General features: G+C 36.2%; 3 protein-coding genes and 1 pseudogene across 7 annotated transcripts; 1 reads left to right on the top strand and 3 right to left on the bottom strand.

The window, feature by feature from the left end:
- Positions 1-379: 379 nt before the first annotated feature.
- On the bottom strand, positions 380-1850 carry LOC140978081 (fasciclin-like arabinogalactan protein 1). The gene has a single exon (XM_073442859.1). The coding sequence runs from the start codon at positions 1765-1767 to the stop codon at positions 529-531; it is 1239 nt and encodes a 412-aa protein (XP_073298960.1). The 5' UTR covers positions 1768-1850; the 3' UTR covers positions 380-528.
- A 2546-nt stretch (positions 1851-4396) lies between these two features.
- On the bottom strand, positions 4397-5521 carry LOC140979280 (nuclear transcription factor Y subunit B-3-like; annotated as a pseudogene).
- Positions 5522-6576: 1055 nt separating this feature from the next.
- Positions 6577-13802, bottom strand: LOC140978078 (DEK domain-containing chromatin-associated protein 2-like). Of its 4 annotated transcripts, none has more exons than XM_073442852.1 (12): positions 13628-13802; positions 12246-13004; positions 12094-12127; positions 10636-10715; positions 9948-10007; positions 9755-9868; positions 9572-9652; positions 9401-9478; positions 8191-8626; positions 7944-8056; positions 7468-7498; positions 6577-7107 (listed from the first exon to the last, which is right to left on the bottom strand). In XM_073442852.1, exons 2-12 carry the CDS (start codon positions 12930-12932, stop codon positions 6941-6943), a joined length of 1881 nt encoding a protein of 626 aa, XP_073298953.1. In that variant the 5' UTR covers positions 12933-13004; positions 13628-13802; the 3' UTR covers positions 6577-6940. The 4 variants fall into 4 exon arrangements, with proteins under 4 accessions (XP_073298953.1, XP_073298955.1, XP_073298954.1 ...); XM_073442854.1 differs by having other exon boundaries at positions 9755-9862; XM_073442853.1 differs by having other exon boundaries at positions 12246-12993; positions 13628-13728.
- Positions 13803-14215: 413 nt separating this feature from the next.
- LOC140978077 (uncharacterized) lies at positions 14216-19692 on the top strand. 2 transcript variants are annotated; one of them, XM_073442850.1, is made up of 7 exons: positions 14216-14509; positions 14655-15338; positions 15934-16031; positions 16149-16271; positions 17472-18197; positions 18482-18698; positions 18782-19692. In XM_073442850.1, exons 2-7 carry the CDS (start codon positions 15044-15046, stop codon positions 19336-19338), a joined length of 2016 nt encoding a protein of 671 aa, XP_073298951.1. In that variant the 5' UTR covers positions 14216-14509; positions 14655-15043; the 3' UTR covers positions 19339-19692. The 2 variants fall into 2 exon arrangements, with proteins under 2 accessions (XP_073298951.1, XP_073298952.1); XM_073442851.1 differs by having other exon boundaries at positions 14217-15338; positions 15967-16031.
- The last annotated feature ends 30 nt before the right edge of the window (positions 19693-19722 follow it).

Here is a 19722-nt window from a genome sequence, read left to right as displayed (position 1 = left end):
ATCCATTATTATTAATAATGTTATTTTCGAGATGTGTTTGTGGACAAAGATAGTACGTATCTTTATTCAGTTTTTTTTTTTTTTATTACAACGCACGCTGAGAACGAAATTAAAGTCGAGAAAAGAGCCAGCTTAAGTTGGTGGATGAGACCATTGAGCCAAAGCCCGGTCTCATCTTTATTCCATTTCAAACCCGAAAAAATCGAAAAAATCTCCACGTCTCTTTTCAAATCTCCTCGAAGAAAAATTGTCGTCATATCTGACGCCATTCAACCAGCGCTTATCAATTCCTTATTTATTCTTAAAAAACAAATCCCCATGGAAGAACAATAATTGGGCACAAGAACGAACGAGTAAATGCAGCGGCGATTAAGAGACAGCAACCAAAATCAAATGAATTGAAAATTAACGGCCGTAAGTAGATAGATGGATCGTAAGGTTTAAATGAATTTTAATTATGACAGACGAGTGAAAATAATTTTTTTTTTTTAAAAAGACAATCCGATCTCAGTAAAAGTAAATCTAAATCTAAAGCAGTAAAAACGTAGACCACACGATGAGAATTGAAGCTGCCAAAATTCCACCACCAATTCCGACCACTTCGGCACCATTAGAATTCTGATCAGCTACATCTCCGTCAGGAGCATCCGCCGGAGAATCCGACTCCGGCGGGCCAGGAGGAGCCGGCGGGGAATTGTGCTTACTTTTCGAAGACTTGGGTGACTCGGCTGCAGAACCAGGTGCGGGAGCGGGAGCCAGCCCACCGAGTTTGGATAATTCTGGCGGCACTAAAACCTTGTTCACTTCGAAGATCGCCAGGGGCGGGTTATCCACCAAAGTGTTTACAATCGTCGCGGTCACGAGCTTCGTTTTTATTGTTACGTCGGTGCCATCATTCTGCACGGTGAAGAAGAACGTGTTCCCTACGGTGGCTAGGGTGCTGGTGAGTCCGTTGCTGGATCTCAAACCAGGTAATGAATCGTAAATGGGAATTCCGTGGTATTCGAGTAAAGATTGTTGATTTGCTGCTGTCAAGTTTTTGTATTTTGGGAGGAAAGCTTTCATGGCTTCGTCCCCGGGGCAAAATATTGTCAATCCACTGTTGATATTGTCTTCGAACGTGGTTTCGGCAGGATTGCTCGAGAGGGTATCGGCGAAGACCTTGCAGCCATGAGCCGACATAAGCTTCGTAATGTTCACCACGCTCGGAGCCGGCGCCGGGGCCTCGGCTTCATATGACGGCAAGAGGTTGGAAATCTGAATGATGGAAATGTCGTACGGTTGAGCTTCGACAGATTTGACGAAAGTGGCTGAAATGTTGCCCCCATTGTCCTCGGGAGAGAAACCCACTTTCCCACGGCTGAGATCGGTTATATTAATGAAACCGGATGAGCCAGTGGCGGAGCCGGTGGCTTGGTACATGGTAGCGGCGAGTGCGCTGCCGTCGGTGATCTGGTGGAGCTTCTTGGCGTCGAAGTAGTCGAGGAGAACGTGGTATGATAGTACATTCTTAATCCCACCAAGAGTGAGGTGTTTGGCGAGTAGATCTGCCATCCCTGGATTGTCCACCACGCACACGGTGATGGTCCTCCGTCTGTTGATCTCCGGCGCCAGCTGGGTGACGGACAAGTAGTGGTTGAAGGTGGAGAATTCAGGATGTTTATCTAGCATGAGTGTGACGTTGAAGGCGTCGGTAGTGGGAGAGAGAAGCAAGACGGCAAGGAAGAGGACCGCCGAAGCGGTGGAGACACCGCGACAGAGCTGCATTTTGCGCTGTAGAATGGATTTAGTAGCGCGGATAGATGTAAGATTGCAGCGGTGGAGTGGATATAAAAAGTGAGCTGATGAATTAGTACAGGTATAAAAATTAATAGACGTTTGCATTTGTTATTGTTTAAGCATAATCAACGCCAATATCACGCGGAGGAGCAGTTAAATTTAATTGACTAAAATCACGATGACTCTGCCATGTTATTTATTTATTTTTATAATGAATATTTTATAACCAAAGGAAAAAAAAGAAGAGAAATTTCTTGTTTGACGATGGGTTTTTGTTTTTGATAATTAGTATGAAACTTCTTCAAGTAAAATTATTATTTTATGTACAGTTTTACTAGAAGATGTTCAAATGAAAAGAAAAGGTAAGATTAGGATCGTCGGGAAATTGGACACAACACGTGGGTTTAGGCGTCACTCCAGCTTAAAATCAAGGCAAATCTTACAAAGTACAACTTATATGTAAAATCAAAAAGGGCCCCATAATGAAACTTTAATACTTCAATTTTGGAAATAATATAATATTTTTAAACCAAATCATATTTAAAAAAATTTAATAAAAAATAAAAGAGTACGTATTGATTCGAAATATAAATTGTCTAATATTTTTAAAATAAATAATTGATTTATTCACCATTTAATATGATTTATGTTTCAAATTATAACCCATATCAAAAGTATGTATTAGATTGCTGATTTTAATCTTGGGTATGGATCAAAAGACTCACAATCAGTGTTCTAAAAAGCCCGCTTAAGCTTGAAGCTCGGTGTTTCGGCAAAAACGCATCGCTTCGGAGAAAGCGGAAAAAAGCGGTCAAATTGTAGTTTGACCGAATTAAGCGTAATTAAAACGTTTAATTAAGTGTATTTAAGCACAATTAATCACATCTATTTATTTTTTAATTCTTTTATTTTGAAGGTATGTCTTTTTATTTTAAAATAATAAATTAGATTTATAATTTAGATGTTTATTTTTTTAATGTTAATTATGATTAAACGTGTCTGATAATGATTTGACAAATATTTAACATTTTAATGTGTTCTAGTTGCAAAAACAAATAAAGATTGTAATTTTGAGATTTTTATGCTTCTATAAATATGAAAATTAATGCAACAGACTTAAATTTATCATATTTATGTATTATTTTATCTATTTATTGGTTTGAGATAATTACAATTACACAAAAAATAAAAAACGTTTTTTCACCCTTAAGCATGTGCTAATCTCGCTTAAGCTTGAAAAACTTGGGGCTCGACATCCGCGTTTCGGGGCGCTTAACGCTTTTTAAACCTTGCTCACAATACAAGTAACTATGATTCAGTGCACCGACAAATAGTGAAAAATAAATAAATTGTAGGAGAAAAGGTGTAGTTTATGAGGTATAAAGATGGCAATTTTGGTAATATTTGAAAATTTTGGGGGCAAACATTCGTCGTGATAAGGTAAAAAAAACGTTCGGGAGAGAGAGCATGATACTCTTGCTGGCTGTCAAGTGGTAAGGCATGAGCGGGGACAAGGGAAATTGACTTTCAGTCTTCAGTCGTTTTTTTTTTTGTGTTCAATCCTTGCGTATTTTTTTAGTATCACATTTCCACATGAAGTGTACCAAAATTTGTATGACATAGTAGCACAATTTTGTGGGTAGGGAGTGAACCAAAGAAATGTTTTGATTGAGGATTTTTAACCAACTTTCCCACGGAGATACACACACCTTCGTCGGTGGTTATAATTTTGTGCAAATTACACAAAATTATTTAGAAAAATCTCAATTTTTTTTATATAATATAATTTCTGAATCCTTAAATCTTTTATTTTAATTGGTCAAATAACATAATTGGTCAACACTTTATTTGGATAATCTATGTATACACTCTTGGATTCTCAATCCTTATATCTTTTATTTTAATTTGCCTTAAAGAGGCACCTATTCACATTTCGTCCATAAAGCTCGTATATTTCAATGAATCGATAATTTAAATCTTTTTTGCCAGGGTATTAAACTAATATTCGAATAAAAACTACATAGTTGAAATGAATTTTTTCATATGGATTGTATTTACCGAAAAATATATATTTTCTTACATATATGATAAATTATGCATACCTCTTGATATGTAATTAATATGATATTTAGTGTAGTAACTCTACCATAATTTAAATCTCAACACATGACTATTATTTATTTATAGTGTTACCGTGATAAAACATTTCTTGTTACGTTCATTGTTAAGACAATATTTTTATGGTAGTTTGAGCTCAACCGCAATTATTATGAAACATGACAAAATATGAAGACAAAAATTTGAGTGAGATGGTCTCACGGATCGTATTTTGTGAGACGAATATCTTATTTGGGTCATCCATGAAAAAATATTATTTTTTATGCTAAGAGTATTACTTTTTATTGTGAATATCGGTAGGATTGACTCGTCTCACAGATAAAGATTCGTTAGAGACCTACTCAAATATGAATAGTAATATAATTATGATAGTTTAGGACAATATTTCTATGGTAGTTCGTGCTCAACCGTAATTATTATGAAATATGATGAATAGTAATATCTTGATTGATGATAGTTTGAAGTGAAGCTAATTATTACGAATACTAAAGAAACCAGCTACCGACACAGGTCAAATGTTTATGACATTTAATCCTCTGAAGAGCAAACTTAGTAAAATAGTATCAATGTTTTCAGCTATATGTGTTTTTGGTTAGAAAATCATTGAAGTCAAGTTAAACTAGAACATGAGAACGATTGCACTACCTTCGAGCGGACGACCCGGGTCCAACATGATAGCCCGGCCCACAACCAGGACCGTACCCATAAACGGGTCCCTGGTGCCCACCCATCAACCCATATGCACCTTCGTAACCGCATCCGCTGGCTGTCGCACCACCGCTCTCTTTATCCCGTGTTCATCCTGCCATCGCGGTCTTCTCCCCTTCCGTATCCCTAAACCTATGCAAGTAAATCTTCAGCGACTCCACGTAATCCTCGAACCCGAGAGTGGTCATCGCCCAGATCAAGTCGTCGCCGTTGACTGTCTTCCTTCTCTCCCGCTGACACTTGTCGGACGCCTCGCCGGTGATGAAGCTTATGAATTCCGAAACGCATTCCTGCACCGTCTCTTTTGCGTCCTTGGATATCTTGGCGTTCGCTGGAAGCGCTTTCTTCATGATTCTGCTGACGTTGGCGATCGGCAGAAACCTGTCCAGATCTCGTTGGGAGACCTGGTTTCCGTCCCTCTTCCCCCACGATTCGTTATCGGAATCCACCATCTCGAGTCTGGCAGAGTAATTTACATATACATAAACAAAATGAAATAAATACTCGACCGAAAGAACGAGAATCAGCGGAGACTAGATCCGGCGGCGGAGAAGTACAGAGATGTTAGCGGGGTTGGAACGGAAAGAGGATTTATAATGGACACGATCGTAGGTGACGACGTGGATTACTGTGGACTGTTGTAGTATGTCAATAACTTTCTGTGACCTGTGGACGACTTCTCCGTCGTCCGATTGGTTGTCGGGGTGAGGAGATCTCTGCCGTTCATTCAGTATCCGCCACGTAGGTATTGGTCGAGCTTCTTTTTCTTTCTTTCGCCAGCGAATCACATTGCCAATCAAACACCCTTTCCCCTTTCTCACTTTGATTGGTGATAGTCATGTTTATGGGTTGTGATTGGTTATAGGAAAAGGTAATTCTCTATCAGATTAATTATGTAAAATATTATTATAATTTATTTGATTTTCTTGTTTTAAAGTTTTTTTTAATTTTTTTTTGCTTGATTGTAGTTTTCTGAAGTTTTTTTAGATAATTTAAAGTGGTGATAAATTTTATTTTATTTACTAGTATTTATGTTTTCTAGCTGGAAATTCATAGTTCTCGGAAAGAAGGAACTTATTTATGTTTGATGCGAATTACTACAAAAATTATGATTAGTAGATATTATTGGACATCATCATTTTATAAATATAATTTAAAAAATGGACTTACTCCATTTTCCCTCTTTGCCACTTTATTACAATATTATTATGCGTTTTGTTAACCTTTTTCAGTTGGAGAATCGAAGTACAAAACAACTTTCGACTTTCTCTGTTCAAGAAAAAGGTTGGACGAATAAATGGAAAGGAATCTTCTACTTTTTTCCTTTTTTATTATTTACGATATTTCAATTTCTTTATATGCAAAATATTATTAAAAACTATTTAACTTAATTGGAATATACTAACCAAAAATCAAAATTAAAAAGTCGATTTCCCCCAATATAAGATTATATTAAAGAATACGCTTTTGCAATTACTTTATTTAATAATACTTAAATCGAGTGATTTAAGTACACATTTTTAGATTTTAAATCTCTTTTCATCGAAATACATTTCAAATAAAATACAAAAAGTGTTACCTACCCAAATAAATTTGTCGCAAATAAAAAGAACATTTTTTTGTACATTATTCGTCTATTCTGGAAAACGTTGTCGGTTTGCATCTCGTATTGTCGTAAAACTTGACAAATAAGCAAAAAATTACATTTAAAAATTTGTTAAATTTTATAAAATAAAGGTAAAATCTTCTATTTATTCAATATGGAAAATTATGTTTAGTCCCATCAAACTCGTATCATTCATACATATAAAAAAATGATACAGAGGTCTGCTTCCTAAGTGGCTAGTATATTCCTTCCAACACTTCCTTCTTCCGAAAAGCTCTCAAACAAGAGAGACTAGAGATTCGCCCACGACAAATTCAAGGTGATTTCGCAAATATGGTCAACCAAAAGAATTATGTGACACGAAGAAAAACTAAATTATTATTTATTACTAAAACATTTGCTTAACATAGATGATCGAAACACACACCAAAATATTAAAATCTAGATCCTACAATCAACTATGATATCTTACAACAGTTTTGGAATCGCAGGGGTTTTCTATTCAAGGCTCAAGACTTCAGAGAGAAAATCTCCGACTTTTATCTATGTGTACATAACAAGCTGCAACTAATTCTATGGATCCCTAGTGAACAAGGGTGCCAGTTAATCACACTAACAGTAAAACTACATATGCTTCGACTCAAAGAAAGTAGCAACGGTCCATGTAGATTACGAGGAAAAGAACGACGCAAGTTAGGGTATAGTGTACAAACAGTTTCTGATAAGTTGTCAGGCCTTGACACGTTGGCTAGAAGGTTTTTTTCCATCTTTGACAACACAACCTTCATCCTTTTCATCATCAGCCTCTTCAGCATCAGCAATTTTGGTAAGCTCATCCTGAATCATGAGCTTTATTGATGGTTTTCTAGGCATCATATCCTTACTGAATTGCTTGGCTGAAACGAGGATAATTTATCATTATCATTAAAAGTAAAAGATCAGATTGTAATCAAATTTTTAACATAATGGAAAACAAGACATCAAATATTTAATCCTCTTTCTACAGCAGCCAACAAATCTGCTCGAGCAATAAGTACATCTTCGCTAGAGCAGAAATAAAGCAGTAAAATTAGAACCATAACAAAAAAAAAACACTTTCCCCAGTAAATTGTAGAGAATTTGAGAGTTTTGAAATATGCCACGCGAATCCCTATCGGTTTTGAAACATGTAGGGGAACGAAACTAGGAAAGGAGGGGAAAATCGGGCAGGTTAATTCCAAGTCCTCCAAGATTTTAAGGGGGAGATGGGAGCTTACCAAGCATCTTCAGAATGTCGGTGAAGGTGGCCTGTAAAATTAAATTCAATAAGCTGGGTACGTTATCAGGAGAATGAAAAGGACAATTAATCCACTAAATAGTGTAAAACTGCAAGAAAACAGGTTAATATCACTTCTCACGACTTAGAGCAAATCAAGAGAGAAGCTAAACGTTCAAGACTCACATGAACTCTTCTTCTAATGAATTCTGAGTCATCAATAGACACGATAGAACCATTTCGCAGAAAAAAAACATAAATCTCTTGTTAGAGAACATATATAAGACCAAAGTAAATATCCCAAACAATCGGAGAAGACAAAAATATGTAAGTGTCTATTTAACTTCGACAACAGACCCAACATGAGAGTACGAAAGTATGAAAACAGACCATCTATCTTCTCAGCTAACCACCAAACCATCTATCTTCCTCGCCTAACAACCAAAAAAATTGATCAGAAGAATTTATGACACTTACTGTATTGAAGTCAACCTCTTTAAGGATTTCAGAAATCGCATTCCTAAGATCATCGTCACTCGGCTTTAATTTCTCCTCCCTCAGATTGTCTTTTACTTTCAGTATTTTTTCCCCTTAATCCCACATCAACAAAACAAAAGTCAAAAGAATGATTTCATTAATGGGAGCCTAGATAAAACAAAAGAATATACTCACCAACTTTTTTAACAACAAACAATTTATCAACTTAGAATTATACAATACTCACCAGGGCTCACAGTTGATGAAGCTGTCTTTGTAGTTGATGTCTTCTCCTTGATCGATTCATCTTTCTTTTTACCAGAGGACCTCTTCGTACTAGTATCCCTATTGCTTTTTGGGCGACTTGACAGTGATTTTGGAGCTTCTTTTTTCGGTGGAAGGCTGGCCTCTTTAGAGATTGTTACTTTCTTGGTTTTCTTGGCAGTTCCCTTCTTTGCAGAGGACTTTGCTGGTCCTTGTTTCTTCTTTCTTTTGTCTTTATCAGATCCTTCACATTCATTTGCCTTCTCTTCACGTTCAGCAGGTTCAGGTTTCTCATCTTCTGACCTCTTTAAACAATTATTTTTATCATCCTTGACATATGTTTCCTCATCTTCCTCTGATCCATCTTCGGGTTTAGGTTCACTATCCTTTTTTGGTGTACCCTTGGCTTTCTTTTGACTCTGTATATGAGAAAGGTGAAATCTTGTACAAGTACCAATAACTTATTCAAACAATCATACGAGTCAATTGCTATATTGCTTGATATGATATTGTTTCTTCTGTAATTTCATAGAGGAGCTTCCAATTGGAAGGTAAAAGCACAAAGCCACATGCACATATATTTTATCAGATTGTATATTCTCTTTCTTTCAGTGAGCACCAAGGGATTTAGGTAGAAGTAGAATAGACTTGAACCTCAAATTATTTATGACAGTTACACGCAACACCACAACTCGTTAAAAAATACAAAAGAAACTGAACACCAATCGAAGTCATCATATGCTGCAGTAATCTAGGGTTAATCGAATCTAGCAGGTTCATGAGAGCTTTTCAAGTCAGCTAGAATAAAGTTCAATTTGATTTGAATTTGAAATTGTCCAACTCGGATTGAGTTCGAATATTTTTTCACCCGAATTTGGCCTGGACTATTTTGCCATATAGCTTGCGGCCCCGATCATAAGCTTTAATATCTTAATTAATATTCTACAAATAAACTAAAATTAGACGAGCACCAGCACAAATTAGAGCATTTACTAAGAAGCTTGATAATTAAAGTCAAACCAAATGAATTGTACTTGAACTCGAGCCCAAAATTGTTTATGTTTCTAGATATAAGGCTGCTAATAAAAACCAACTCCAAACTCACATATGAAAATACGGCAAATATTCATCAAGAACACAAATAAGAAAGTTGACAACTGACAATAACATTTCATGCATTTAGAATAATGTACCTTCACTGAGCCTTCTGGAAGTGTGCTACCCCCAGATGCTGATTTGCTCTCTCTCTTTCTTTTTTTCCCCTTACTTGACTGATAAACGTACACAATACACACATAAAATTTATAAGCCAGGAGAGGAAGAGTTTAATAAGGCAGTCAAACTAAAAAGTGAACTTGGTATACCTGTTCTTTTTCAGCAAGCAACTCGGTGGTGGTTGCATGAGGCGCCACCAAAAACTCTATCAACTTTGAAATGATATCTTCCTGAATGTAAAATAAAGAATTGAGACTTTAATTCTTTAAATAAAACAAAGACGAAAGGATAATCACGAACTTTGCAATAGAGCTAGAGAGATATCAACATACCTTCCTTACAGTAGCCGATATTGGTATATCAAGGACATCACAAAACTCGACCAGTTTATCTTTGAAAATCTTGTCAAGTTTCTCTATAAGTTTTAGTGTTTGCTTTTCCTGAGACTATGTCACAAAGGTTTTTCTGAATAGCCAAATCATAGATCCAATTGATAGGTGACTTATTACCGAAGTTCTACTTTACCTCATCATCATGCCAAGCGAACCCAGAGAATCTTGATATGTTGTTCTTAACTTGAGCTGCCTGGAGGTCATAAGCACAAATGAAAAAAATCTGAACTTACCAACAAAAGAAAGAAAAAATAGCAGACTACAGCAGATTGACATGTTAGAGGTAACCAGATGGATGCATTGAGAGTATAATATTTACTGATAATTTCAAGCAAATTTGCAGGACTTTAATAAATTCCGACTGACAAATCAACTCACCTAAAAAACAAAATATGTTTAAAGAAAAACGTGTCTCACAAGAGTTAAAATTTGATTCTGGTAACTTAAAAATATTATAATCCCATGAGACAGACTCATTCCATGTCAGCTCGACGTTTTTCGGCATTGAAAAGTGGAATAAAGGTTTTTGTGATCTTCTTTCTTAGGTCTTACGTTCCATGCACCACGGAACACTAAGGAGTTCCAAATGAATTATTGATGACAGAATCCGTGAGTAATTCAACTTCCCAATAATCTGAAGAGGTTGAGGGAGGGGTTCAAATTGCGTGTAGAAGTGGAATGGGGGATTACACAATGGAAATAGAATGTCAACTACATGAATGTGGAATCGAATATAAGCCATATGATATTATCATGGGAAGTAACACCTTTAAAACAATGTGATCGGAAGCTCAACCAAAATCCAAAGACCGAAGCATTACCTTCCCTCTCCTTCCAAAGAGAATAGTATGCAGCAATTTGAACGTATCATCGCTTTTCTTCCTGGACAACTTGTAAGCCACTGTAACAATAAATACAGTTCATAGTTCATAAACAACATCAAATCAAATTATACTGCAGGACAGGACAATATTAAAAACAAGGCAAACACGCGTGTCAAGTATATTTTAGTTAAAATAAAAATTCTAACAAAATTGTTTCAGTACCTATATTTTAAGGAACAAGAATTTGTGTTACCGCAATAAGAGTAAGATCTAAAATTTGAACACCCATCAGCAAGACCGAGAAGACATAGAAGATACCTAGCACAAAGACTTCTTTTTATTTGTTGAATAAAAACTCAATTTTATAAGCATAACCATTCAGACATGCATGCTCGCGAATGTACATACACACAATCTGACGAATAGGGAGATGGAATATCATAAGAAATCATTATTTCTATCACTAGTGACCAACTCTCAAACTAGCACTTTGGAGTTTGTATAAATACCAAATTTCACCACGGCTACTTTTGACGGATTTGTCGCCATTATGAACTTGAAATGCATATAACAACACAAGAATTCAAAATTCAAAATCATCGTTTTATTAAAAAAATCTGTTTGTCTGAAAATCATAAATGGAAACCAAGGATATCTTCACAGATAAAAATCCTTCAACGCACACATTCAAATATACAGGCATAAAGCTTATCATCTCATCTGGCCATGGGTAGTATATATGAGAAGCAGGCCCTGTCGTATTTGGCTGTAATACTTCAAATTCATGATTTGGTTTTTCTCAAAAGCATTCTAAAACCTATAAAGGAGAAAACAAGCAAACAAATGCAAATCCTTGCAATGCTGGGAAAAACTCGAGACACTAGGAATTTCAGATATGGGAATATGAGTTTCACTATGAATCAGGAAGCATTATAAAACCCATAATTATTAGGTGGAAAATCTTCAAATATAGCCTTCAAATATTCTTTGGAACAAGCCCATTTTGTCAAGAAATGATAAGGTCCTTCCAGTTAAACCCCGTTAAATACCAACATTGCTATGCAATAGAAAGGGTAAAAGGCTAGCGAAGCATGCATATGCAACATATATGACATGGTATAAAGAGACTCACGAGACTCACTTAACTTCCTTGTACAAAGAAAAATTCAGCTACAATAACAAAAAATCACAAATTAGAAGTCATCCAGCTTTGTTGGAGCACACACACAACACTGAGGCCCGCAACCATCCTAATGTCTTAACGCAAGCTCTAACATGATGCTGCAACACTTAGCTTTGCTCACCATGGAATTCATATGAGAAGAGAGAACAAAGAAAAGTGAAAAACACATCAGCATAGCAAACATCGCATCCCACTCTGAGAATCTTTAGGCGTGGAATAAAATTTGGTGTACATACATTTAGCAAAGGAATCAAAATTAGTAAAAAGAATACCATTTGGGATATCTTTCAGCGCAGTTCCACGACCCTGCAAACAAACACCAAGGCATCAAAGAGTGAATCTTCAATATCATTAAAGTTCATACAATAAAGAAGCGAATTTTACAGAGAGGATGCAAACAACAAAGTGCGAACTAAATGGACACCTTTTCGACTTTGAACTCCTTAGCAGCATCCTGGTCAATAAAGGCCACAAGTCTCTCAACAGATTTTCTTTCACGAACAGGTCGATCAACTGTGAGAGCCACAAGGGTTTTCTGCCCCTCTTTTTTATCCGTCGGGGTTTTAGTTTCTTTAGTTTTTTCCTCCCTCTGGGTGTTCGATTCCTTGTCTTCTGTTTCATGTTTCATATTTCTTTCTTTTTTGCCATTACCACTCTTTGTTCTCAGACGATTCTTCAGGCTCCTCTCCTTTTTAGATTCTTTCGGCTTTTCCTCTTCTCCCACTCCATCCACCTTGTCCTCGACCTTAGCATTAGCGTCGGTTTTTTCAGTAGGGCCGTGGTTCATTTCCTCAATCTCCATGTCCACTTTTTCTTCTGCAACTTGCTGCTTTTCTTCTTCTTCCTCAGTCTCTTCCATTCTTTCATCTTTTTCCCCTTCTTTCACTACATCTTCATTTTGTGCTTTCTTTTCGGTTTCCTTGCTGTCATTCACTTTTTCTTTGTCCATATTGCTATCCTCAACTTTCTCGGAAACTTTGTTTTCTTCTTCCATTTCTGTTACTCCATCATGATGTTCCTCAGTCTTCTTCAACACAGGATCTGTCTGTTCCTCCATGTCAACATTCCCATTTGCCACAGACTCGGGCTTAACCAACTCTGCAGTCTGCATCTTTCTCACCCATGACAGTTTGTAGCAAAAGTCTATGACTCTCCACAAAAACTCTTTTTTGCTGAACAAAAACTACAGCACACCAAAAATCATAAACAATATCCAGATGAACTACCATAGTAACGAAATTATGAACCAGCAAAAGAAAAACTCAATAAACGAAAGAGAATGAACATCATTAACAGTATTTAACACTGTAACCCAAGACAAGTACAGTAAGGAAAATTCAGGTAATTAGCTAAATCATATGAATATGAAAAAAAATATCATATACATAATTGGACTAGAAATCATCTAAACAAATGTGCAACCCGCAAACACGGTAGAATAACTAAAGAAAGAATCAAGCTTAATGCCATATAAAATGCTGAGATGGAGGAAAAGAGGAAATCAGATCACTGTAAAATGCTGAGATAGAGGAAAAGAGGAGATCGAGTTTAATGCCATGTAAAATTTTCACCCAAAACCACTAGTTCACCCAAACAAAGAGGAAATCAGATCACTTACAGCAAAAAGAATCAAACAGCTACAAAAATTAAATCCCTCGACTAAATTACAAACCCTAACCAAAACTGCGCTAATTTAAGTCAAATTCAGAAAGGAGCAACGAGGAATCGCAAGTATATATGCAGACATAATAAGTTAAAAAAAAACAGAGAGAGAGAGAGAGGCTGACATCGAAAACCAGAACTTACAGAGAATTCGAAGCTCGCGTATCCTCTCTCTACTTCCTGTCTGTTTTGGTTTTTCTCGTATCAACGTAAGCGTTGGTGGGGTTCACATTTGGAGCCAGGTATTTATATCACGGACTTCAAATCCGGATTTCAAATCACGTAAAACGCTGAAGTCATAGTAGGCAATGGTCGGAATTCTGAATATGTGATAAAATCTATTCGATATAGGCCCATATTACATTTTTCTTCAAATTAATTGTTAAAAAATTGGTATGACACGAGACCCTGACATATATATAGATTTGTGAAATGAGTCGATTTTATATATAAAATAAAAATTAATTTTTTTATATTAAAAAATTTTATTTTTTATAATTTAGATCATATGATAAAATTAACTCGTAAAACGATGATATTAAATATGTTACATGTAGATAGGAGAATCTATGCAGACTAGCCAAAACACAACCTGTTCAGTTGGATTGATCAAGCAATTATTTTTTTAAAAAATAAAATAAAATAAAGAAAAACGTGATAATTTACCAGCCGTTGATGCATTGCGATAGTGGATTTCCTACTTTTGTCGTTAGCGTCGGATTGCCCACACCCTAATTTCATTTCACCTGTTCCATGTTCACCGCTCCTATATTCTCTCTCGCAGTTCCCTTTCTCCTCTCCATTTCCTCCGGAGAATGAATTCTCACAATTTTCTGGGAGAGTTTACTGTTTTGCTTCAGAACACATATATTTCAAGACTAATCCTCTCTAGTTTGATTTCAGCTCACCTACCAGCGTAAAAGAACCAAACAATGAAAAAATAATTTCTACTTTTTGCGAGTTTCGTAGTGGGTTTTCTTGACATGAAATTCTACTCAGAACTTGTTTTTTGTTCGTTGTATTTAGGTTTCTGGTCTCACCATGTTTGCCCATTTTGGTTTTCGTGATGATTTGTCTACTTCAAGGGAGGAAGCCTTGCAAAGTCGCTACCTTTTTTAGCTTTTGAGCCGTTAACTTTGTCAGCTAACACGGGTTTGTTGTTTTTTACCAGGTCTTTTGGTGAGTTTTCCTCAGTTGTGAGTAGACGGATTGTCTTATTGCCTCGTTAGACTTTGGGTCTTGGAGGAGTTTAGGTTTCGTCAAAATAAGGCTGGAAATTTCGAGATTTTGTGTTGAATTTGTTCAGACTTGCGGCTGTTTGGATAATTTGCTCCTCTCGTCGGGTAGCAAGGTACCTCTTTATGGGGTACCTCTAAATTTTAATTTTATGTCTTTCCTTTGTATTGTTATATCCTTTTAGTCTTCGTTTAGCTGAAGGTTCTACACATCTGGTTCAATAGCAGTTTAGATAACTCTTCAGATTTTGTTAGGTTGCTTTTCCTTCAGATTAAGACTATTGCTTTAACCTAGTTTCGCTGAAAGACATTCTAGTTGTACATTATGGCTGCACATGAAAACTACTTTGTGGAGTGGAAAGAGCTATTTGTGTCAAAAGAGAGGGGAAACCGTGTGGTTCACTATTTTTTGAAGGATAATTTAGGGGAATCCATTCTTGCCGTTGTGGGCACTGAGAGGAGTGTTAGGCACATGTTTTATGTTGTATCTGAGGAGTTCCTGAGTGTTCATGTGGCCGAAAACTCGGTTCATGCCGGATTCAGATGGAGATCGAGAAGAGAGGTTGTGAATTGGCTTACTTCTATGTTGTCAAAGCAGCATTGGCAAGAAGATTATGCCAGTAGGTTTTCCTTTTTTCTTTTTCCCATTGTAAGGGGTACATGCTGATTGTGCTAGTAGTAGTAGTACTTGTTTTGTCGTTGTGGTGATCTCTTGGTAATCAAGCCTCTGTAAATGCAATACATGTTTTTGAACTTATTTCCTCGGGTTTCATAGTTTGCCAAGCAATCTCTCTTTTTGCCTGTCTTGAATTAATTAATAATTTAAAGTTTCCATTTTTTCGATCATTTTGATTACTTTTATAAATCAAATATTGGTAAAATTATTATGCTCATAGCTCATGTATTACTATTACTTTGGATTCACAGTTAACTCTTTGCAAGGTCCAAGGAGATGGTGGTTTGTGATGGAAAATAGTAATACATGATTTGGCGTTCTCTAATGGATGTTTTCTGATTTTAAGTTAGAAACTGTGAAAATATTCGATTTTTTATTTATAGAAATGTTTTATGATCATTTTCCTGGATGTACAGGATTCTAATAAAATTTTGGTGGAGTGTACATTATTTACTTGCCGAAAATCAGCTAGGTTGACGGCGCAAGGAAATATTTGACATTTTATCTGATTAGGATTCGCAGTAAATCAACATAGTCAGGTGAATTGACATATTGTAACCTTTTGGATGTAGTGTCACCCCCCAGAGATGATCCTACCACCGTCAATGCACAGCTAAAGCAGATGCCTCCTCATAATGTACGTGTTCTTTTATTTTTTTCGGGGGCCAAATGTAGTAGTCTTGCTATTTTTTTTTTTATGTTTACATGTTATTCTGAAACTTGTAATTTACGTGCCATCAAACTTGTACAATAGGGCCATTTACGAAGGAACTTGCAAGGTCATCAATTAGACATTAAGTGGTTGGGTTCAGCATGGACATGTGGTAAACAGTTGAAGCATTACCCAGCATTTAAGAGGAATGAAACTTCAATTGAGGTAAGTTAAAGCTTAACAAATGTAAGAATTGTTGAGTTTTCTAGTTTAACATTTTGCTTTCTTGGCATATTCTATTTGGATATTTGGGTAAGACTATGCAAACTTGAAGTGACTCATTTAGTTTCTTAACGATTAATGATTGGATGCATACCTATTCAATCTAAGTTTATCGCATGTACTTTATATGCCAAAAGTTTAGGATTGCAAGCTGGATTTTCAATTTAAATATTTTAGAGTCGTCAGTAGGACTTCATGCCCTCCGACGATGCTATAAATTTTGTTTCTTACTAAAATAGAAAATTTACTCGCTGTCTTTATTATCGTGATGATTATTATACATTCGAAGCACACTCTATGTGTGTGTGTAAAGAATTTTATTTTTAAAGTATTGTTTTTTTTATTGATTATTGATATCCTACGAAATTAAACGAGATATAAGATATAATAATATGATATTTTTATATTAAATGCAATATGTTGTATGAACTCATTTTTTATCACAATTGCTACAAATATAACTTTCATATTTGTAGCAATCCAACTTTATGACGAAAACTCAAAACACATCTAGACTGAGTATTTTTTCAAATAAGACACATAAGGCACAACATTAAATAGACAAATAACCACAAAAAATTAAAATGTATGTAAGTAAATAGAAATTTAACTCCTTTTCAAGTGCGAGTCTAGCCGACCGAGTCAAAAAATCAAATAAATACCTGAATTAGTTGGAAAATATCTGAAAGCTTGCGCTAACGTAGCTGTAACACAAAAATCTAATTCAAACCAAACGTTCTATCAAAAAATGCAACTCAATCAAATCTCAACCATGCTTGAATCAATTTACTGTTACATCGGGAAATCTCTGTACTAATATTCATTATTCAGTAGATATCAAATTTTACGCGGTTTGTCTCGGTGAAACATTCCAGTCTTCTGACAAAACATAAATAAGACCACAAAACCTTAAAAAATAATGTGTGATAATCGAGAACCGTAGACTTGAGTTTTCTACGATATGACAATTCTTAACTCTTTTTAAGCACTTGTAACTTTGACGATATCTGATGTAAAATTACAGCATGCTTAATAATTTCAACATGACATTCCAAACTCTTAGTCCTAGTACCAGTAAGTTTTTTGAATTATCTGCAATTAACTTGGTGAACTCACAACTCTTTCTCATGGATTCTACATTAGGTACAATCATTTGTCTTTGTGATGGCTGAGAAAGAGAGCCGCTATATTGCATATTTGGAAGATATGTATGAAGATAGAAAATGCCAGAAAAAGGTTAAAGTGAGATGGTTTCACCACAATAAAGAAGTCCGTGGAGTTGTTTCTTTACGGAATCCTCATCCTAAAGAAGTCTTCATCACTCCTTACGTACAAGTCATCAGTGCAGAATGTGTTGATGGTCTTGCAGTAGTCTTAAGTCGTGAACACTATGAGAAATGCCTGGGAGTTTTCCCTGGTGATATGTTGAGAAAAATGCATTTTTGCTTCAGACAATTCAAGAGTAACAGAGTAAAGCCTTTCAAATTGAGTAACTTGCGTGGATATTTTGATCAATCGATTTTCTCGTGTTTTAGCCCTGATTTTTTCGAGGAAGAATATAGCTCAGAGGATGATGTAAAAGTGGGAGCTAAAAGGAATAGAAGTTGCAGAGAGAATCAAAAGTATGATCTATCGTACCAGAAACTTAAATATGATGTATTGAGCAAGGAGCAAAGTTTCCTCAAGAATGTTGAAGACCAACTTCCATGTGCGCCAGTTTTTAGGTCTAATGAGAAGATCGAGTTTCTTTGCCAAGACAGTGGTATTCGAGGATGTTGGTTCAGGTGCTCAGTCTTAGAGATATCCAGGAAACAGATTAAAATATCATACGATGATGTTAGGGATGAAGATAGTTGCTCCAATCTTGAGGTATTAATTATCACAGGCCATGGTCGAAGCATTCACTTTGAAACCATTGTTATTTTTGTGGATACAAATAAACTGATAATGTTGTCGTGACATTCTCAATAGTAAAGGAGAGGTATTCTTAATACAAGATTCAACATATCATAAGCATTTGTTGGGAAAATTTTATTATTATTTTACTGCAGCTCGGTGTAGTTTAATGCGCCACGGCCAGTTATTGCACTTGTGTAGTCACTCCTCAACGCGGGAAACACTTTACTATTTTTACTATTTCTTTCTAATTGCAGGAATGGATTCCAACGAATAGAGTGGCCAAAGCTGATAGACTGGGAATGAGACATCCTGTTCGCCCAACTGTTAGACCCTTCTATGCTTGCAATAAAAGTAGCCCAACCTTTGAGGTTGGAGATCCAGTTGACGTGTGGTGGAGTGATGGTTGGTGGGAAGGGGTTGTTTCTGATGCCCACGATCCAATAAACCAACGTTACCGAGTTTATCTTCCAGGTTTGTTTCCTGTTGCTCTCAATTGCAAAGTGTTTATCCCCCAACGGCTTATGTGTTTCTAAGGAAACTGAATATGATGTCAGGTGAAAACTTATATTTGAATATCGAGTTAAAGAACCTTAGAGTTTCCAGAGATTGGGTTAGCGGACAGTGGGTGGATCTCAAGCCAAACCCTGATATAATCGACCTCATATCTTCAGCTAGTGTAGACACCAAGCTCTCAAAATCTTCAGCTGTTTCTATGGAAAGGAAGTCCCAAAATTCTACTCCTTCCTGTCAGAAACTTGTCACAACTCACATACTCGGTGCTGTTTTTGAAGAAATTCCTGAATTGTCAGGCATGACGCTGACAAATGTCCCTTTAAAAGATGGTTATGCCAATGATGAGCAGCAAGTACTTGAATTTGCAGAAGATAAGGAAAACCATCCGAGCCATACCCATGAACTCGACGACAAAGACACTGTGGATTACGACTTAACAGATGCACAAATGAAGTGTGATCAAGAAAATTATCTTACTGACTTGTGCGCTAATGTTGATGATGGAAACAAAGACAACAACTTGGTTGTACTCACGACTGGTGAGCAGAAATGCGAGGCAGCAACAGTGAAAAATCTGATCGCTCCAACTTCCACGTAAATAATTTTTCTTGCTTGGCTCCGTAATCATGGTTAGAAGTGGTCGTAAAGTTTGTTTTGTCCGTCGAAATAGTTGTATATAGTTATAGGCTCTATCGCAAGTCTGGGTTTTAATTCCGAAGCAGAAAATTTTCAAGAAATGGTCTTGAAATTCTAGAAGTCCTGCCCCTTTACCGTATAGTCCACGCTCCACAGCGCGAAGGAGCACCCGCACCCGTACCCGTAACCTGACATTCTTGTATTATTTGTCCTGGCTAAGAGCTGTATCTTCTGGGAGTGATTTCGCCAAGGGAGGGTGGATTCTTGCTATAACAAGGTTGACTGTGTTTAATATAACAATATCATTTATTAAAAACCCAAACGCACTTTATTTCAGCCTTCGGGT

Source organism: Primulina huaijiensis, chromosome 6, assembly GCF_012295235.1.
Source record: "Primulina huaijiensis isolate GDHJ02 chromosome 6, ASM1229523v2, whole genome shotgun sequence".
Classification (NCBI taxonomy): Eukaryota; Viridiplantae; Streptophyta; class Magnoliopsida; order Lamiales; family Gesneriaceae; genus Primulina; species Primulina huaijiensis.
Note: the sequence above shows the minus strand (reverse complement) of the source record. Positions and strands in the feature narration are given on the sequence as shown.